This window comes from Hippocampus bargibanti, linkage group LG02 (assembly GCF_051943395.1).
Source record: "Hippocampus bargibanti isolate YZ-2025 linkage group LG02, ASM5194339v1, whole genome shotgun sequence".
Taxonomy (NCBI): domain Eukaryota; kingdom Metazoa; phylum Chordata; class Actinopteri; order Syngnathiformes; family Syngnathidae; genus Hippocampus; species Hippocampus bargibanti.
The window spans coordinates 8,014,123-8,035,581 of NC_142735.1; the positions used below are offsets into that span (position 1 = coordinate 8,014,123).

The 21,459-nt window shown below is 40.7% G+C and overlaps 2 protein-coding genes across 2 annotated transcripts; both read left to right on the forward strand.

Moving 5' to 3' along the window:
• Positions 1–11,373, forward strand: klb (klotho beta). The gene is given in 7 exon segments (XM_089023538.1): positions 1–898; positions 1,910–2,423; positions 2,850–3,118; positions 3,199–3,455; positions 5,037–5,956; positions 7,421–7,809; positions 7,811–11,373. Coding segments are annotated over 7 exon segments (3,108 nt in total). The 5' UTR covers positions 1–160; the 3' UTR covers positions 7,832–11,373.
• A 263-nt stretch (positions 11,374–11,636) lies between these two features.
• Positions 11,637–19,590, forward strand: ube2ka (ubiquitin-conjugating enzyme E2Ka (UBC1 homolog, yeast)). Its single transcript, XM_089023549.1, has 8 exons — positions 11,637–11,809; positions 11,874–11,995; positions 12,549–12,642; positions 15,671–15,729; positions 15,834–15,916; positions 17,067–17,166; positions 18,304–18,432; positions 18,509–19,590. Exons 2-8 carry the CDS (start codon positions 11,933–11,935, stop codon positions 18,581–18,583), a joined length of 603 nt encoding a protein of 200 aa, XP_088879675.1. The 5' UTR covers positions 11,637–11,809; positions 11,874–11,932; the 3' UTR covers positions 18,584–19,590.
• Positions 19,591–21,459: the final 1,869 nt, after the last annotated feature.

Consider the following 21,459-nt stretch of genomic DNA (forward strand, 5'->3'; position numbering starts at 1 on the left):
CTGACCAGGTTTACGAGGACCATGCTGCTTCATATATTCCTCTCTCTGGATTGCGGTCATGTCTCCTCTTATCGCCACCAACATGGATTTATTTTCCACTGAGACTACCTAACCCGTCATGTGTATTTCTGGAACAAGTTAGACTCCGTCAAGAATCAGAATGCCGGACTATCCACTCCATCCCATGATTCGGTGCCTTTTGCTGTCCTTGTGGTTGGTGAACAGTTGGCACCGAGTGGTTAGCTTTATGGCCGATGGCAGACAGATATGGCAGAAACCCACGCCGGTTCCTATCAGTCTAGAACAATCCCTTCTTCATGATACTTTCCCCCCAGGATTCCTCTGGGGTGCTGGGACGTCCGCCTTTCAGACTGAAGGATCCTGGGATCAGGATGGAAAGGGTGCATCCATCTGGGACCATTTCACCCAATCCAAGGTGGACAATGTGGCCAGCGACAGCTATGCTCACTGGGAAGATGATGTACAGGCGCTCGAGTATCTCGGGGTGAAATCCTACTCTTTCTCGCTTTCATGGCCCCGACTGTTCCCGGATGGGGATGCTCAAAATCTCCCCATTGAAGGAGCTGTGGAGCACTATAATCGCCTCATAAATAGGCTGGTGGAAAAGCACATTGAACCCATCGTTACCATCCATCATTGGGATCTGCCGCTGATCCTCCAAGAGACGTATGGAGGATGGAAAAACGATACACTTATCGGATTTTTTGGAGACTATGCTGCCTTTTGCTTCCGCACATTTGGGGACCGTGTTAAGTACTGGTTAACGATGCATAACCCCTATCTGGTAGCTGTGCAGGGCTATGGCATGGGGGTGCATGCTCCTGGGGAAACAGGGGGGCTTGCTGCCTCTCTTGGCGTGGCCCATAACTTGATCAAGGTAACTCGATCTATACTTGGATGTCAATGAACTATTTTAATCTTTTGTTCTCAGTAAAAATATAAAAGTGTTAATCTATATTCTGATTTATTTTATATTTTCTTTTCTCAATAATCAGGACATTTTATGAGGCATGGGCGGTCTAAAGTCCACCATGTTCATATATTGCGTGACAGGAAGTCACAGAGTCATCATTTGTGTTTTTGCTGTTTAGTGCGCTGCACAGCTGGTGTATGTTGACGCACATATGAGAAAAAGATCATTATCGTGTACCTGTTAGGTCGAATATCCGATTACCACATCTGTGACTCAGGTCCTCACCAATGGCAGTCCTAGCTTGAATTGCACTTTAGCGAAAACAACCCCCCCCCCCCCCCCGACCCCCTCTCCACACACCTTCTCTGACAATCACAAACAACCTGTACACCAGCATCCAAAAAAAGAAAAAATCTTAGATTTTCCAAAATATATACAAATATAATCATAAAAATAAAGTCGTCTGTCACCATATCATAGTTAGCATTTTGCAGAGTCAGTATCAGTTATTATTTGCAATTTTGAGGTCAGGTTTTTTTATATGAAAAGTGTAAAAGACACAGCGACTGTCCAGAATTTGTGATCATTTCACTATTTCCCTTCATGTACCTTGTCACGTGATAACATGATAACCTGTCCACTGCAGTAACTGCTGTACATGAAAGATTAACTCAAAAGTGCATTTTGCCTTTGCAAAGTACAACGAGTACAACTGGACTTCTGCGGCAAGAATCGTTTGCGAATTGAATATGATTGATTGACAACATGACTTTACACACAGAGGGGCTCATTCTATACCCGGTTACTGTACATACCGATTCGTTTGCTTCTACGGCACTAAAAAAACAGGCCTGTCGTAATTTGAATGTAGTCAATGGCTTAAATTTGGGTTCCAAGGCACCACTTTATTTGGATCTGATTACTTCCTATTGCTGAACATTGTAGATTACCAATATGTATTTCTGCGATTTCCAGGCACATGCCAACGCCTGGCACACCTACGATACGCACTACCGCTCAGTGCAGAAGGGTAAAGTGTCCATTGTTTTGGGCTCCCACTGGGTTGAGCCTCAAAAAGGCCAATCCACAGCCCCCAACATCCGTCTTTGTCAGGAGTCGATGGAAGCTGTCCTTGGCTGGTTTGCTAATCCCATTTTAGGTGATGGAGATTATCCATCTTCTTTGAAAATCAAGCACAGTGTCCTCCTACCTGCGTTCTCTCACGAGGAGAAGCTATGGGTGAAGAAGACCGCCGACTTTTTTTCTCTGTCCTTTGGGCCGAACAATCTCCGTTTGGGGCGCAACATTCCCCATTTTGGCCAGAATGTGTCTCCGGATCTGAGGCGCATCCTGGGTTGGATTAAGATGGAGTATGGGGACTTGCAAATTCTTGTGGCTGAGGGTGGATGGTTCTCTGAAGCGAGTGTGGGAACGGAAGACACAGTGGCCATTTACTTGTTGAAGAGATTTATCAACAATGTATTACAAGGTAAGTGGTGAAGCATCTATGATTCATTCATTCATCTTCTGAACCGCTTATTCCTCATTAGGGTTGCTGGTTGTTCTGGAGCCTATCTCAGCTGTCATCGGGCAATATGTGGGGGACACCTGGCTTGAACCAGTTAGATTTCTCTGTACTCCTACACAGCAGATTCAATTGATTGTGATTGTCTAAGCTGCTACAGATCTTAAAGATGAGCTGATCGTCTGAATTAGCCACCTCCTTGCAACTACACAACATCCATATTCTTACCACTACTCCCTTCTACAAACATTTCCCCACAATCAAAACAACTAGCAACTGAGTTTTTTCAAATGCCCCCGCAAATGCCCCCCTCGGCATAGTTGTGACACCTTACTCTACAATCAACCCACGTGTAGCTTCATCTTGTGAGTGCTGTGTTTTGTGTTCCAGCTGTTCGTTTGGATGGGATTCGGTTGCTAGGCTACACTGCATGGTCACTGGTAGACGGCTTCGAATGGAACTACAACTACTCAGTTCGCCGGGGCCTTTTCTATGTTGATTTTACGCATCCTAATCGAACCAGGACTCCTAAAACCAGTGCTCAGTATTACAGACAGGTTATTGCTGATAATGGCTTTCCCCAAGTGGAACCCTCCAGCAAGGTTAAAGGTCAATTCCCCTGTGATTTTCAATGGGGTATTGCTGACTCCACCCTGCAGGTAACTGCATACAGACTAAACGGACTTAACAAATTCAACCAATCTCATCTATTCCCCCCCCCCTCTCCTTCCCTTGTTAGGTCCGATTTTATCCCTTCTCCCCCCAATTCACAGATCCCAATGTGTATAGTTGGAACTGGACAGGCAATGGATCATTGCATGCAATCCCAGGAGTAAAGCTTCCCACAAAGCGTTCCCAGTGCACAGACTATCTGGCCATCCGGAGTCATCTTAACCTGTTTGCATCCACTGGGGCAACGCACTACCGCTTTGCTCTAAACTGGTCTGTGATTTTACCACATGGAGACCTTTCTAGTGTGAACGTGGAGGCACTAAGGTAAAAATGCAGAATACAGAATACAATACATGCCTTTCCAAATGTTAAAATAGGCAGACGAGGCAGTACTTCTAGTAAACAACACTTTTTCATATACAAAGCAACTGAATGTGCTTCCCACAAGCAAAGACCCAGCCCCCAAAAGCATTGACAAACACAACAGCTATCAACATTCAGAAGCAAACATAGCTGACCATCATGACTAAAAAAAACAAAAGCAATCATTTTTTGGCATTTGCACAATACTTTGTCAAACACTTAAAAATATGTTAAAGGAAAAAATAGGTTTCTAAAGCATATTGGGAGGAAAGGACTTACTATTCAGTCAGCCTGTACATTATAAAGACAGTATATGTTGTCATTAAAGCATTCCCGAAAATAATCTTAAAATGGCCTTCTTGCATTATACTATGCAGTTTGCAGAGCAAATGTTCGCAATATTTGACTTTGGGGTGAAATTTCAGGATGAACCTTAACCTCAGTATGACCTAAGGTGAAGTTTAATTTGACCACCTCGAATAGACTTTAAATGAACAATTCTCACAAGGAAACTGATGGCAATATTTCTAACAAAAATCTACATTTCCCGTTTCAATTCGAATTGGAATTTTAACACCTCATCTCATCTCATCTCATTTTCCGTACCGCTTCTTCCTCATTAGGGTCGCGGGGGTTGCTGGAGCCTATCTTAGCTGTCTTCGGGCACGAGGCGGGGGAGACCCTGAATTGGTTGCCAGCCAATCGCAGGGCACACAAAGACATACAACAGTCACTCTCACACTCACACCGAGGGACAATTTGGAGTGGTCAATCTGCCTGCCATGCATGTTTTTGGAGTGTGGGAGGAAACCGGAGGACCCGGAGAAAACCGACGCGGGTCCGGGGAGAACATGCAAACTCCACACAGGGAGGCCGGACCGGGACGGGAACCGGCGACCTCTGCACTGTGAAACCGGTGTGCTAACCACTTGGCTACCGGGCCGCCCAATTTTAACACCTGTTCATGCCCATTTTGACTGAATGAATGAAGTGGCCAATGAGATTAGAGTGTCAGCAGGTTACCATAAAGGACAATGTAATGGCTGTAAGAGTCGCTGTAAAGGCACAGAAGTGGACGTTGTTGGATTTTTATTTTATTTTTTACAGTGGACCTTTGGCTTACCCAGTTAGGAGTCACCGATTAGAGTTGATTGCCCGTCAAATAAAGTAAAATTTCCATTGACTAAAAAACACACAATAAGATACAATTCACTATTTTCTGTCTGTTGATTCTGGAGTCAGTTGTACTATAAAGATGGCGTTTTGCTGTACCTGTTGTGAATGTTATCAATGAGCTCCTTCTTAGTGAACAGCAATTTGTTAAAAAAGCACTAAACCATTACACAGTTGGTCATATGCCTTCTAGTCCTTGAGGTCAAATTAAGTCTGGGTGTAAAGCTTATAGTGCATGTTAAATGCATCCAGAAATTACACTGTAAAATTAAATATCACCCACTTTTTGCTAGTACAATTTTCTTTGTCTATAACTTTCATTTGTGAAAAATGAACACTTAACTACATTGTACCACTTATGTTTAAAAGGTACTACCGGTGTGTCCTCGCCGAGCTTAAGAAACGGAACCTTGAGGCTCTCGTTATCCTCTACTACCCGACACACAAAGCTCCACATCTGGGTTTGCCTTCTGTCCTGCACGCTTCTGGAGGTTGGCTCAATTACAGCACAGTGGAGGCCTTCCAGGGATATGCATCACTATGCTACAAAGAGCTGGGCTCCTTGGTCCGGTACTGGATCACGGTGAATGAGCCGAACAGACTGACCGATATTTATTCGGATGCGAATGAGCAGCACCGGGCTGCCCATAATCTCCTGTTGGCTCATGCAAAAGCCTGGCGACTCCATGAGCGGGTGTCCTCCCCTCATCAAGGAGCTATGGTGTCGCTGGCGCTCCACGCTGACTGGGCTGAACCTGCAAACCCCTTCCTTCTCGAGTCTCATGGAGCGGCGGTAAAGCGATTGCTTGTTTTTGAACTTGCTCGCTTCCTGGACCCGTTATTGACTACTGGATATGAGGAGAAGGACAACAAAGGGGACTGCCCCCAAGAAATGAAGGCTTACCTGAATGAGAAAGCCCGATGTATGGGCCAGCAGAGCACTCCTCTTCCTACTTTTAATAAAACCGAAAGAGAGGAGCTCAAAGGCGCATTGAGTTTCATTGCGTTGAATCATTTCACCACCCGCCTCGTCTCCCCAAATACTGGACAGCAAAACCATCCTGCCAATCATGACTGTCTTATCCTCTCCGACCCCACCTGGCCCTCCTCCAATATGGGCCAAGCTCTAGTACCCTGGGGGCTGCGAAAGATCCTGAGTTGGGTGAACGAACGATATGGAGGGGCTCGGCCTATCATTATCACAGCAAGTGGGGTTGATGACCAAGCTCCTGTAGAGGATACCGTGAGACAACACTATCTAAAAACATATCTGCAGGAGGCTCTTAAAGGTCAGCCTATTTTTAATATACTATACAGTGAAACCCTGTTTATCTTTGAGCCCCCCCCCCCCCAACTCCCATAAAGTTTTCCCATCTCACACGGTTTAAACACATTATTATTACAACACACATTTTGAAGGGTTACTCTGTAATTAGTAATACAATACAATACAATACAATACAATACATACTTATTCTTATAGCACTTTCACAACAGCTGAAGCTGTAACAAAGCGCTTAACAAAATTGTGCAATATGTAGTACAATATAACCAATTATCCTAGGCCTGCTAATGAAATGTGCAAATAAGAAGCAAAACGCGACAGGCAGTGGCTAATGGAAATGAGCATAGGTTTTACCATAATTATGGAGGTCACCCAAATTGTCTCAAATTAATCATAAAATATATATCCATACATACAATATGCATAATTATTTACAGGATATAGTCCATTTCAGTTGTGCTGATTTCTTTGCATGACTCACTCAAAAACAATCTTAAATCATCCATTGCCATTTCTGAATTTATTCGGGAATTGAAAAGCATGACGTGGAGTGCCATTCCTGTATTTGTTTGAGTTTTGTTTTTCCTTTTGGGGAGGTGCAAATCAAGCTGTGGTCAGACCACCGGCAATATTTTTCCCTCCCACGAGGGGCCAGCATTTGCCTTTTGTACAGCTGCCCCCATTCCCATTGCAGATAACTCTAGATCCAAATAAAATCGACAAACTCAGATTTCTCACGCTCTATTGAATGTTTGATGTAGTCCTAAAACTCAATATTCGTGGGTCCTGTAATTTGAGTGAAAATGACAAAAACCCTAGCACTTGATTGGCCACATTTTTGCACATTGTCTGGCCACATTTTTGCACGTTGTCTTTGCTTTGGACTATTCGGTCACAAACCAACCTTTGGTTTGTGAGCAAAATGTTTTGCTCCCGATTCTTGATCTACTGAAAATCATGTCAACAACCACAGTTTCTGATCTTGTTATTGAATTTAAGCATCCCAAATTCAAAATTGTCCAAAATGTACTCTGTCGAGTACTGAAAAAAAGGGGCAGGGGTACTTGGTTATGGTAAAAAGTTATAGAGGAACTGCTTTTTCAGATATGAAATGTGTTTTCCTCTGCCAGAATTAATGTTCATCTTCATGTAAATTGCTTCCAGCTTGGATTAGAATGATGTTGACACCAAGGCAAAGCTCAACGAGCAATATATATTTTATGGCTATATTGCCGCCTCCTATTATCTCCCAAGGCCCATAAAGGTGATAAAAAAAGTGGGAGGGAAGAGAAACAATTGAGAAAGGAATGAGATTACCGTAGTTTTCATACCTTGCCCTTTATGGCCATTTGCTCACCTACATTGCACCAGCAAACACTCATAGAGTTCCATCAAACAGACAAAACAGATGTAGGAGTAAATTGACAATTGATTAATATTTCTGTTTCACTTCATTTTTTTTATCCAGCACGACAGTTGGATGGAGTCAACCTGCAGGGCTTCTATGTATGGAAACTACAGGATGATCATATACCTCAGTATGGTCTCTTCACCTCAACCCACCACCAGTCCAAAGCAAAGGCCTCCATTGATGTCTACAAACAAATCATGACTGATAGAGGTTTCACCAAAGACATTACTTTGTACACGTGTCGCTCCAGTGAAGTCAGATCAGCATGTTCCTTCTGCGTGTGGGTGTCCAAGAACAAGGCACTGACGGTCTTTGGCTGCTGCCTCTTGATCACGGCTGTCATCTTCACTGCACTGGTCATCTCCACCGTCATCACCAGGAGAAATTACACAAAAGGGCGAAAGAGGAGTAGAGTGAACATTGTGAGCAGGAGAAGAAGAGGAAGGTGGCAGTAGTTTGCTCATGTAGAGTTGCTGTCAAGCATTAAACACAGGGCAAACTTATACCGTACATTAATGTAGAGGCCTTAGCCGTCAGCAAAATAAACGAAGAAATATTTCTTCAATGAAAGGCACAATAGTCCAAGAAAAACATTATATATTTAAAATTCACATGAATGTTGAAATTTCTTCTCTTGATAAATGTTAACTTAAATATCATTCCGGTTAAAAAAATGGACATTTTCATCCCATTAAAATATGTCTTTGATCACCACCTACCACACCCACAAAAATTGGAAACTTTTTTTAATTCGAGTGGAATTTAGGGGTGACTACAAATACAGTTTAATACAGTTAGGGTTATGATGATGTCCTTGGAAAAATTACGGCCCTGTAAGCAGTTACTGGACCCAAAAAAGTTGCAAAACCTTGTATGAGTGTATGCGTAGACTATAGAGCAAATAATTGCAATTGTAACAAGAATTGTTCTATAATCGTGAAATCCTCCAATTTCCACTCTTTCAAAAATTACTGCTAGCCATTCAAAAATTCAGGATGGTGGTTATAAAATCCAGGATTTCTACCCTAAAATGTTTATATAATAATAATAATAATAATAATAATAATAATAATAATAATAATAATAATAATAATAATAATAATACATTTAATTTCTAAGCGCCTTTCAAAACTCTCAAGGACACTTTACAAGACCTTTTTTTTGTGCGGGTGAGCAGGGGCAGGCATCCGCGCCAGCGTTCACTCTACTCGGAAGTAACACAGCAGCAAAGTTAGGAAAGGAAGAGCAAAGGAAAGAAAGAAGTAGGAAAACAAAATACCTGAGCTGTTGGAATGGCAGAACTTGCATTGAAGATAAAAAGTGTGGAATTGTGGATACTTAACCAAGTGCTTGAGCTACAACACATCGGTACATTTGAAGACTCAGGAAAGCAAAACATTAGCATCAATGATTGATGTTAATTTGGTAATATGAAAAAGTCATTTAGATAAACCTTTTCACCCCAATAAGATTAATCAAAATTAGAATCAGAAAGCCTTTAATAGTCCCACAATGGGGAAATTTGCAATCTGCTGCAGCAAAATTGACAGGGGAAAGATAAAAACAAAGTACAGTAATCTATGCATAATAATAACATAACATTCGAAGACTGAGATGGCATCTAAGGTAAACTTGTGCTTATTAAATATTCGCTGGTTAAGGATAGCCCTTGTGCCTTATTCAAATACCCAAATCACAAAATCATACTGCATGTTTGTGGAAAAAAAAGTAACTGAGTGGTGTGGCTGGCGTCTTCGAGTAACAATGTCGCCTTCGTGTGGACATAATGCAAACAGATCTTTTTTAAGGTTGAAAATTAAATAAATAGGGTTTTGTTGCAATTGCAATGTAGAGAAAGACCATTGGAGTTAGATCAGAACTGCATTTATGGAGGAATATTAGAAAACCAAGGGCTTCTTTAATAACAACAAAAAAGTAAATTACTTTTATTAAACTATAAGAGGAGAATTCCTAGCTACATACTAATATTTCAGAGATTTTGTCAGAAAGCTTTTCTCTGTTGTTTCCAGAAACAACAGTTTTTCAAGTTCAGCGTCAACATGACAATTGAAGAATAATAACTTGTTTTGAATAAAATACCAGACAGGAATAAGAATAGCAGACAACAAGTTTCTTTAATTTTCTGTACAGAGGGGAGGCCAGTTTCCCCAACCGAGGTTGTTGGAAAAAAGTCAGCGTCCCGCCCACTTACTTGAGGATTTTTTTTTACTTTGAGAAGTCAGGGCGTGGTATGTAAGAGTCGATCAAATACGTACCGTACAGGTTACCATATATCGAAAGTCACTGTTCGAATACCGCGTAGGTTCAAGATGGGAAGTAGAAAGGTTTCACTTAAGTTAAGATGTTTTAGCTGTGTCCATGATTGATTCTTCTGTCACTTGCTTCATATAGATCAGCAGGATGCACATCTCATTCCATCTCCTGTATTTTAGAAAATTATGATTATTTGGAATGAACTGAATAATACTCAACTCATCTGTTCACCATGAGCCCTTTAAAACAACTACCACTTCAAAGTAATGTACACACAGCAAACACAATTAATACAACAACAAACAATAAAACAATTGATGAACAATAAAGACACGATAAAGCACAAAAACTGTAAATCTAAAAAACAAGTCACCCACTGAGAGAAGGCCAAAAAGGGCATTTTAAGGTTAAAATGTTCATGATAGCAGCTAGAAGGAGTTTCTTAACGTACAGTGGGAGGTTATTGCAAGGAGAGGGACTAACAATAGAAAAGCCTCCATCAGCCCTATGCCTCCATTTCATCCTCGGTACCTCTAATAATGTCCAGTTCGCAGACCTGAGGCAACGGGCTCGGGCATGGTGGCTCAGGAGCTCAGAGAGGTGGGTTTTAAAAAGTAAACAATGCAAGATTTTGTTGTTATTCTGTCAGGATGTCCTTGTCGTGGTTTTAGTCATGATGTGGTACCTTTCATCAACTGTGTTGATAATGTTCTAGTACTTTGTTACCTTATTTGAGTAACCCCAAAATACAAAATAACAACCACAAACTCCTGAAATCATCATTCGACAGACTATTAACACCCCTTTTATATTGAATCTCATCAGGTGTTTCAATGTATGTTTGCTGTACCACATTTTTGGGTTGATATGTGTATGTGTAAATACATTTTAAAACAAAACGTTTAAAGCAGTGATTTCCTCCCATTGTGCAGCGGCATGTTAGTGTGTATTTTTTTCACGGACGTGTATTTATTCACATACTCAAAATGATGTATATTTGTATATTTGTCTATATATAATGATATGCAGGCACAATGCCATGCTATTCAGGTTGCCATTTATACTCGGTAATAATAGTTACATGGTTGACTAATGAGGTCGACAACTGAGTGAGAAACTTAGTGAGAAAATTGATATTTGCCTGTGATCTATTGCTGTGATTTTCAATCGCATCACCGCAGTACATTCGTGTATCACAAAAGATCTTTCCAGGCTTGCTACAGGAAATTGCCCAATTTCACTCGATTGGGACGAAAAGTAATATTTATTTATTGATGATGAATCATTTTTTTTTTGCTTATCTCTGTGTGCCAGTGACATCGGTTATCATGGCAGGCAGAATAATTAAATGCTCTTTAGGTAGACCTATGTATCTATCAATATTTCAGTCTATACTACTGTATATGGGCCATTCCAAAAATGAAGGGCACTTTAGGTATCATTGTTTTTTTTTAAGGCCCAGGTTAATTAAATAATTAAAATATAAAACATCACATGGTTTTGTTCACCATCTCAAACAAGATTGGTGCACTTTTTATGAAATATTTCCTTCTGTATTTTGTACATGTATGGTCAGATATAGAATGTTTTTCCCTCAGATATTAGACTAGTGACAACCTTGATGAGTAGATGTAAACAATATGGCATATGCCAAAGCAACTTTCTGGAAGGGAAAATCCAAAAGGAAAAGTACATAATTATTATTATTATTATTATTATTATTATTATTATTATTATTATTATTATTATTATTATACTTTGTTAACTGTTTGTTTAAGTGCTTTGTTACAGCTTCATGTGTTGTGAAAGTGTTACACAAATCAAGATGTATTGTATTGTATTGTATTATTATTTTATTAGTATTACAGTAAAACAAAACACTGAACACTAAAACAACTACTAAAACAAAAACACGTCACGCAGTAATGAACCAATGACAGAAGACGTTGAGGATGCCAGTGTGCGTCACGTTGCTCGCTCGCAGACAGACTTGATCCAGTTTGCCATTAAAATGTTTTTGGTGCTTTCTACCTTGCAAGTCTTCCCTTATTGATGGTAGCACACACACACCCATAGAGAGACACGGTTTAACGCATTAAAACGCCACGCCGAAATACTGACCGCCAGCCCGGTGCGCTACAGGAGCACAACGAAGCAGCGGTTACTTTGGAGGTTGTTTCCTAAAACGCTGTGTGTTTCTCTGGGCACGCCAAGCAAGCTAACGTTCCTTCGTCAGGCCCGGACAGACAGCGGCGAGGAGGCCCCAACCCGCACTGGGAAACCGGGTGGAACACCATGGCTAATATCGCTGTCCAGAGGATAAAACGGGAATTCAGGGAGGTGCTCAAAAGCGAAGAGGTCAGTCGAAGCGTTTGATTCTGCCGGTTTTTCTTTGTCCTGGTCGGCTATGATAGGAAGAACGCCACTGACGCGTCGTTGGCTCAGCTGTCAGCTAACCGCCGGTTGGCGAGCTGAGCTAACTTTCGAGTCGCTTTTCAGCTTCAGAAAAGCATATCTTCGTCGCTGCTATTGAGCTCACGCGGACAGCTTGACGACTTGCAGGCTGCTGTGTAGCACAACCAAGCAGGCGTCAAGCGTCAAATTAAACCCAATGTTACATGGCGTGTCAGAGCTAGCGCACTGTTGCCGTATGGTAACTGTTAGCTCGGTTAGCCATCAAAGATAGTTCGTTTAAGTCTTGTGTCATCGACTCGGTCGATTTCGTGTGTTTCTCAGTACGCCAAACTTGGCCAGGGTTCTCAACAAGTTGGGTGGGGGGCAGTTGAATTAGCTGTTGCTCGTAGTGTGGGGTGTCATTTTTATGCTGCATAGGCAGGTTTGTGTTTTGACAGCACGCTCAATTAACGCTTGCAGTCCTGCTCACTGCTTCTTTGCTTCTTCGCCGTTTCAGACGAGCAAAAACCAGATTAAGGTGGAACTGGTGGACGAGAACTTCACAGAACTTAAAGGGGAGATAGCAGGGCCACCTGACACACCATATGAAGGTGAGAGGCCTCTGGAGACTTCACGGAGACTGCTTCCATTGTAGCCACTTAATTCTTCAGCAGGCCTCGCAAAATATCACTTCACTTCAAAGTAGCCCCGTATGATCAATAAAGTATCATATTCATTACTATTCCCACCATGTCCGAACAGCAAGGCCCAGAAAATATAAAAAAAGCCAGCAAAACAATCATGCTGAACTGCCCATGTACATTAATCCATATTTAATTCGAGTGGAGCAAGTGGGGCAAAGTCATAATAGATATTCATAGACGTACAACATTTTTAGTTGGAAATGCTTGGATTTCATTGTGGCTGTCTGAAATTGGTTCCGCTTTGAGAACATCAAACCTGATGCCGCAAGGTGCAAGCCTTTGTTGGAAAAAGCACTCTTTCTTCAATTCCAGCCATGAACATCAGTTCTGTATGTTAACAAACATCATCTGGATCTCTACAAACTATAGCCAGACGTGTGTCTGCCAAGCTTTAACCATTGACAATATGTCTTGTTTTCAAATGACCCTTTCTCATTCTGCATACACACTACCTGTGATGTTTGAATCAGCTTTGATATTATGTTCAGCCCCATTAGGTTTGACACTACAGTGTCTGATCTTGTATGCATATCAATTTCACTCAAATTAGATCATATCTGGGAGACATTTTTTTAAACTGTAGCATCACCTTGATTTTCTTTTTTATTACATTCCATGGCCACGCTTGTCGCTTAATTTAGGCAGACAGAGAGAGAGTGAGAAAGCACACACACGAAAGGGAGATGACAAGACTTGAAACAAAACAAAAAACTAAAGTGTAAGTGTGTGAGAAAATGGATAGAAAACAGTTAAAATACCCCATCAATCAGGCTCCACAAATAACCCGCACAAGTCATCTTTACACTTGATGCAAAAAGCTATCAACCCAGCTAAACAGATCACAATTGATGAAGAACTCGATACAATTATCACAGAGAAAGCACCTACAAGGGATCATTCCTCAAGATGGTGAAAGAAGCCTATGTTCCTCATCAAGTGTTTAATGCTGAGGAAACCAGACACTCCATTCCATCAAGCCATTAACGACCATCACAAAGGTAAATAAAATGACTTAATTGTACAGTACAGTTTATTTCTTTAATCATAATACTATAGCACATTTATTATACATAAAATAAGGTATATTTTGTGTAGTTTTAAGGCTTAGAAAATTAGAAAGTAGAAAATTATGTTATTATGGGGACCTGGGAACGGATTATTCTCATTTTAATGGTTTCCTATGGGAAATTATTTTTTGGGATGCACACTTTTCGCCTTACACACTCTGTCTGGGAACCAATTAAGTTCGTAAGCCAAGGTCCCTCTGTATGTCTTTGTTGTCCCTATTGAAATACCATTAATCTGTTCCAGCCCTTAAAAACGACCATAATGCTTTAGTATATGCTTTAGTATAACACTAGATTACACAATAAATCAAAATACAGTGGACTGTGTGGACATTTACCCGTATTATAATGTCATATAATAATAATAATAGTAATAATAATAATAATAATAATAATAATAATAATACATCAGATTTATATGCCACTTTTTTTGGACACCCAAAGCAGTACAAAATTCATGCCCTCGAAGGTTCACACTGTGCGCTGGTAAACATTGTATGTAACCATTGCCACCTCGGGGCAGGCTGACAGTCGGCTAATAATATAAAAAAGAAAATATAAGCTTTGTTTGTTGAACTGAGTAAATCAACTTTACCGCTGTGAAGTGTTGATTGGAGCTTGAAAATGATTAATTGCGCATTGCATGCGTCAGGATTAAGACAGACTCCTTGCTGAAATCAACAGGTGGTTGACGCAGCAAATGAGCAATGCTGCTTCAATTGTGTGGAACATTGTTACAAACAAAGAGGCAAAAAGCGAACACTTGATTGGCGATCAGGGTTTCATAACCAGGAATACTCAAAGCACTTTATAAGGGTTTATGTGGTAACATTATTTACATTTATTTCAAAGGGCTGTTGTGGTTTACGATTATCTAGCCAATCACATCTATCTTTAAAAAGCCCGATCTAAAATGTAGGCTATCCTGAAATGTTCCCTCTTCATAATCCAACAGTATACACCTTTGATGTGCCAATCTTGTTTTATCATAAAATATTGAATAATATAAATCCGTCTTTTTTTGGGGGGTCTGGCCACAACATAAACAACACTCATGCACATGATGCCCCCTTTGACATGAATTTGGCAACAGCTTGCTCTGCTTAGCTGACAAATTTTTGCCAATGAACTGAATTTTGACGAAAGCATGCACTGATTAGGTGGGGTCAAATGATAAGGCTTACAATGTAATGCCCCGCCCGGTTCAAGACACAAAACGGAATGCGACTCCCATAAATGACATAAACATTGTCTCTTTTGAGATGACACCTACATACTACTACTATGATATCAAGTAGATAAGTAGAGATCCTGGTGTTGAATAAGGCTAATTTGCGTTTAATTACCAGTGTCAGCTGTCAGAAAGGCCTGTAAGGAATTTGCATGAAAACGCGAAAGTGTGCAGAGCAAGTTGACAACTGAAAAAGATGACATTCACTCAACTATCATATTCTTATCATTGACTACAAGAAATCTGGTGTCGCTGGACTTCAAAATGAATGTTCGGACAAGTCTTTCTTGTTTGCATATTATTGACTGAAGGAGTGGCAGGGTGGGTCCTGTCCAACTGTGAACGTGTTGGAACTAGTCTTTCAGCATAAACAGAGATTATGTGCCATTAACTGGCATGGCATCAGGAACTTAGCCGGTTAGACTGAGTCCAAGTGTCTTGACATCAGCCAATTGTTGCTCCTTTTTTTCATGTTTATTATGTTTGTTAAAGTCATTATAAGTGTCTTGCATGCTGGGTCAGAGAGGACAGTAATTTCATCTGTGCTGTATGTCATACATATTAGCATATTTGACATATATATCCTTTCCCAAAATATCCTTTTTATCTGTGAATGATCTTTTTTCCTTTCTTTCAGGGGGTCGATACCAACTAGAAATTAAAATTCCAGAGACATATCCTTTCAACCCACCCAAGGTAGATTGGTGTTTTATTATGTTATGTTACGGATGCTTTTTGAATAATTGCCAGATGTGCAAATGATCTGTAGCAGTCCATTTGTCTGTCTTTTGATTACACAGGTACGGTTCATCACAAAGATTTGGCATCCCAACATTAGTTCAGTCACAGGTGCAATATGTTTGGACATTCTCAAAGATCAGTGGTGAGTCTGCTTTCTTAACAATGTCGTTTGTACTTTGCCCACACCAATCATACACCTCACATTATTTAGCCATATGCGGACAGCATAGCATGTTTATTCACACCTGCCATTTTCTAAAAGAAACTATATCCACCATATCTACCCAATTGAAACCCACAACAGCTCCATTTAGGTATAAAAATGAATATGTCCATGCATTGACTAATTGATAAATACATCGGCGGCTTGATACTCATCAGTAAAAATTCCTAAACCGTACCGCATTGCAAAGCGACGAAAAGGAACATGTTATATTCTGGAAAATATGGTATGTTAATTCATATAGGTTCAAATTAATATATGAGGCAGCTTGTATGTATTTTTCAAGGTTTGAAAAGGTTTTCATGTTGCTATACTTTCCATTTTAGCATTTTCTTATCAGGGAAGAGCACCACAAGCATAAACGTGCAAACATGTGTTCTCATGTCATTATTTTCTGACTACAGATCTAATGGGAAATTTTAAGCTACGTGAACTTGTAAATAACGTTTCAAGTGGATCATTGAATTTCTTCACTTAAATCACTGGAAAACGTTTGGGGAGGAAGAAAAATGATGATTCTAAGATTTGTTTGCGGGTTTGTTTTTTAGGGTGACCCAAAAGGATGCGTACCCGGGAAAAAACATTGCTGCAGTGAGGGACTCTGTAGGATGAGTCTTTTTGGGTCACCCTCCCGGAAGAGGAGTGTGTAAAAGTGATTGACAACTTTGTCAGACGAGTACAGGTTTGCTTGCAATGAAATGGTGGACATTTGGAACACATCTTGGGAAAGCCATAAATTGACTAAAAATTCAGAAATAACTGAAACTCTGGTGAATGGTCTTCCATAAACTGAATAATATATGCTTGTAATTTGAAATAAATAGCTTTTTAATCAAAGCCACAATTGAAATTTTCATGGATACGCAACCTTTTTGGTCACCCTGTAAAATAGTCAGTCAATCCATTTTTATTCATTATCCAGACACATTTGGACAGCACCTACACACATGCAGACACACACATGAACAGTATCTAAAGATTCAGGCTTTTTATTGGTCACAAACTGTTAGTCAACATGGGCATCGTGTGTCAGGTGATCTAAACAATGATCTGCATTTTTATCTTTCAGGGCTGCGGCCATGACGCTCAGGACAGTCCTCTTGTCACTACAAGCTTTACTGGCAGCAGCAGAGCCAGATGATCCACAGGATGCAGTCGTAGCCAATCAGGTCAGGCAACTATGCATGTTTCCACAATTTGTTGGCCCTTATGTATGTTTGGTACTGTAAGTACTTTTAAAGGAATGACATGCATCAAAGTATCATAAGAATATTTCCATATTACTTCTGTTTATTTGTGAGACTATTTTAGCCAAGCACTGTTTGACACTGAGCGAGGCTGTTTGGGTTGAAGACCCTTTGAAGTGCCTGGGTTCAGAGGTCGGCAGTCCCTTAAAGGTGTTTCGAAGGCATCTCTGAGCCCGTTTGTTCGCCAACTAAGCTTCTATTCTAATAGGGACACACAAAACTCTCCACCGCGTTAGGGTATCCGTTCATGGGAGGGCCCAGAGTAATTTTCCACTTATAACAGGTCATTTGTACCCATTTTTAAACTGATTCTCTTTGTATGAAGGTAGTGAAGCTATTCATGTCGAAATAAGTCAATAATATGAATTAATATAGAGTACCACGACATTCAACAATCTCTTGCGAACAAAGGGATGGGTGAGCCATCGTTGCTTATTTATTGCACAATACAGGAAAGTTTTGATTTAAATTATAATTTTACCTCGTTTTGAAAAAGAAATTGGCCTCTCATGTCACACTCCTGGACCATACTTCCTGAGGACCACTCCCAAATATGTTAGAGGTAGTCTCAAAAGTCTTCCCATCCCATAGGGCACTGTCATTTTTGAAATGCATAAACAATGAAAGTCGGCATGCGGTTATGTAAAGACTAGACAGTGTTCAATGATTAAATGGGTGTCTAGTGTGTAATTAGTCATGTTCGACCTTGTTTTGCAAGCAGTAAAACCATTTCTGGTGTAGAAGATATTAATTTTTTTTTAATTCATCAATATATCTCCAGATTTTTTTCGTGTAGAAATTTCACTGTTGCGACTTTTAATCAGTCTTTGCAATTTCGAAATTGTTTCCCCAGTTTAAATGGGTTTCACTTCTTTTAACTGCAATACATCTGCATTTAATGACTTGATTTGACATGATGCTAGCACCTGGAAAGCAAAATATTTTAGCGAGTGATTCTTGATGTAAAGAGTTTTAGAACAACTTGTTTCAACAACAACATAACATTCTGCCGGCCCCACGCTTGATCCCCATTCATACACATGCTCGTTTGTTTCACAGTACAAGCAGAACCCAGAGATGTTCAAACAGACGGCGAGGCTCTGGTCACATGTCTACGCTGGCGCTCCGGTCTCCAGCCCAGAGTACACGCGCAAAATAGACGAACTTTGTGCCATGGGCTTTGAAAAAGTGAGCATCACTCTGTCATATTTTGAACATCCCAGGAAATTTTCTGTCCGATTTCCCATGTGCATTTCTTCTACAGAATGCAGTAATAGTGGCCTTGTCATCAAAATCCTGGGACGTGGAAACGGCGACGGAGCTACTAATCAGTAACTGAATCTTGACGACAGCTTTTACATCATCCTCATGCCGCCCGCCCCATCCCTCGCACACCCTTGTATGATCGCCATCTCTCAGCGTCTATTTCCGCAATACACCTTCTGTTTCACAGTGGACTCTGCCCCACCCGCACTTCCCTTTCTCCTCTGGTGTGTCACACACTCCAATCAGTTGCTTGGCAAGTACAGATCGCTGACCCACTTGAAGTGCATTCAACATTCCGGTCAGTGCTGCAATCAGTGCGACCGCTAAACTCCCCGCCCTGTGACCCGGCCGCCTCAGCTCTCTCTGACCCTCTACGACAGGCATTCATCACCTATGCAGGCATTCACGTTCAGTTTTGCGAATGCATTTTATAAGCCAGAATCAAACCATTCAGACAGACTCTTTTAGACTTCCATGGAATCCTAAAGCAAATGTCACAACAACGCATATACATTATCATGTGCCACTCATGGCATGAGTGAGGGTAGCCTAGTGTAAATAAATTCCACAAGTCAAGTGTCATTATTTAGGCCAAGAAGACAGGACACATGGACATAATTCTTGTACACACACAATGAAAGCGTATTCCTTCTTTTAGAAACCACATCAGATACAAGCAACACCCGGATTGCTTGTATCTGATCCGGGTGCAGCGTCACATTCATGTGACGCTGACTCAATACACGGTGAGAACCAGGTTGATGTCATTCTCCCCAAAATACATTTAACGTGTAATTATACTCTTTACTCTCTTCAGTGGTCTGACATGCTCCCAACTGGTTCATTACTTGAATAAAACCACCTGTCTCTTCTAGGAACATTTCAAACAGGTATATTATTTGGTTTTGACCTTCTACAGGAATAGATTTGGATTCTTGTTTTAAAAAAAACCTTGAAGAAACTAATTAAATGCAACTTCCAAAGCAAAAGAAAACGCCCAAGTATTGCGTCACTTTGACAATGCCAGCAGATATGTCAAAAGATTCATCTGTAAATAAAGATAAAGTCTGTGTAAATTAATATTGTCTTTTTGTTTGTATGTCCTGCCAATGGTGTCTATAGTACAACACAAACCAACACAACAGGTATTACATCTTTAGTCACAGCCAAAATTAGTCTTAAGTAGCTATATGAGCTGACAAAAAAATTGTAGATGATTTGAATCAGCTCTTGAAATAAAAAGGAAGTGCTTCGTGTATTAAGGTTTATTAGTGTATCTCAGCGATACTGCATATACATATTTACTTCTGCCATTGTTTTACACACTTCTTGATACTTCATGCAACGTTACAATGATCTTTCATAAAATACACATCGCCGCACATACATGGGCGGGTAATGAACAGGAGAACAGATGGTATTCCATATTGCATGTTGTGCCTCTTAAATCGACTCCAACAAAACCTGGCAATGGGCACTATATTTCAAGACAAAAGCAGCACAGGACTGCCAATGACTTATTGGCTACAAAACAACCCATATGATAAAAGAATGATGAATATGACCCATGTTCCCAGTTCCCATGAGACAAAATCCTTTCTGTCTCAACAAGCACTCTTATGTACTCAACAGGCATGAAGGTACACATGTACAATTTAATAAGTGTAAATATTACATGAAACATCCTGCCTTAAAAAGAACAAGATCCTCAATTACGTTAATTTGACCTTTATCCCACAGGGATAATGTTGTGATCATTTATGATCAATTCTAAATTAATCACATAAACTCAACATACAACAGTTCAACGGCATTCAAAAGGTGATTTATTCAGACCAAATATTTGGTTGTAAAATGTCTTGATTTTTTTTCCCTCATTCGTCAAAACACATTGGGCTTGTGCAAAACCAATTTCCCATTCAGCAAAAAGAAAACAAAAGGATGGAGAAAAAAAGGTACGATCACTTCAGCCCCAGGTCACTGTAAGTAAGCATTGTGGTAGAAACACATTACAAGACATATTAAACATGTACAATTGTCTTTAGGTGGCCGGCTGGTGAAGTAGTTAGCACGTTGACCTCACAATGCAGAGTTTGTGGGTTCAATCCTGGCTCTGGGCTTCTTATGTGGACTTTGCATGTTCTCCACGTGTCTGCTTTGGTTTTCTTGGAGTATGTACTCCAGTTTTCTTGGCAGGCTGTTTGAACACACTAAATTGGCTCTGGGTATGACTGACGGTGGATGTTTTTTCACCTCTATGTGCCCTGCGATTGGATGGTTACCGGTTCAGAGGTCCCCCCCCCCCCCCCCTTGCCTACTGCCTGACGACATCTGGGATAGGCTCCACCGTGCCCGAGACCCTCGTGAGGATAAAACAGATCAGAAAATAGAATAATGGATGGATGGACGTATTGGTTTATAGTAAATAATTTAAATAAATTTGTGGCCCAGTAGTTAATTGGTTAGCACATTGACTTTACAGTGCAGAGGTCCCAGGATACCATTCCAGGTCAGGTCTTCCTGCATGGAGTTTGTGTGTTCTTCCCGTGCCTCCGGTTTCCCCCAACATTCTAAAAACATGCATGGCAGGCTGATTGAACACTCTAAAGTGTCCCTAGGTTTGAGTGTGAGCACGAATGGTTGTTCATTTCTGTTTGACCTGCAATTGGCTGACAACCAGTTTACGGTGTCCCACACCTACGGCCCTAAGACAGCTGGGATAGACTTCAGCGCCCGCTGCAACCCTAGTGAAGATAAAGCGGTTAAGAAAATGAATACATTTAAAGGCATTAAAAGCATGCATTTGTAGTTGGTAACCTACCCAACCATGTTAACCTACCTATAAGGTTACAGGGTCTTGGCCGCTGCCCACCAAACAGCAATTAGCCAATGCCTTCCTGGTTTCATTATCCTCATAGTTGCCTTACATGAATCTATCTGTTAAATGGT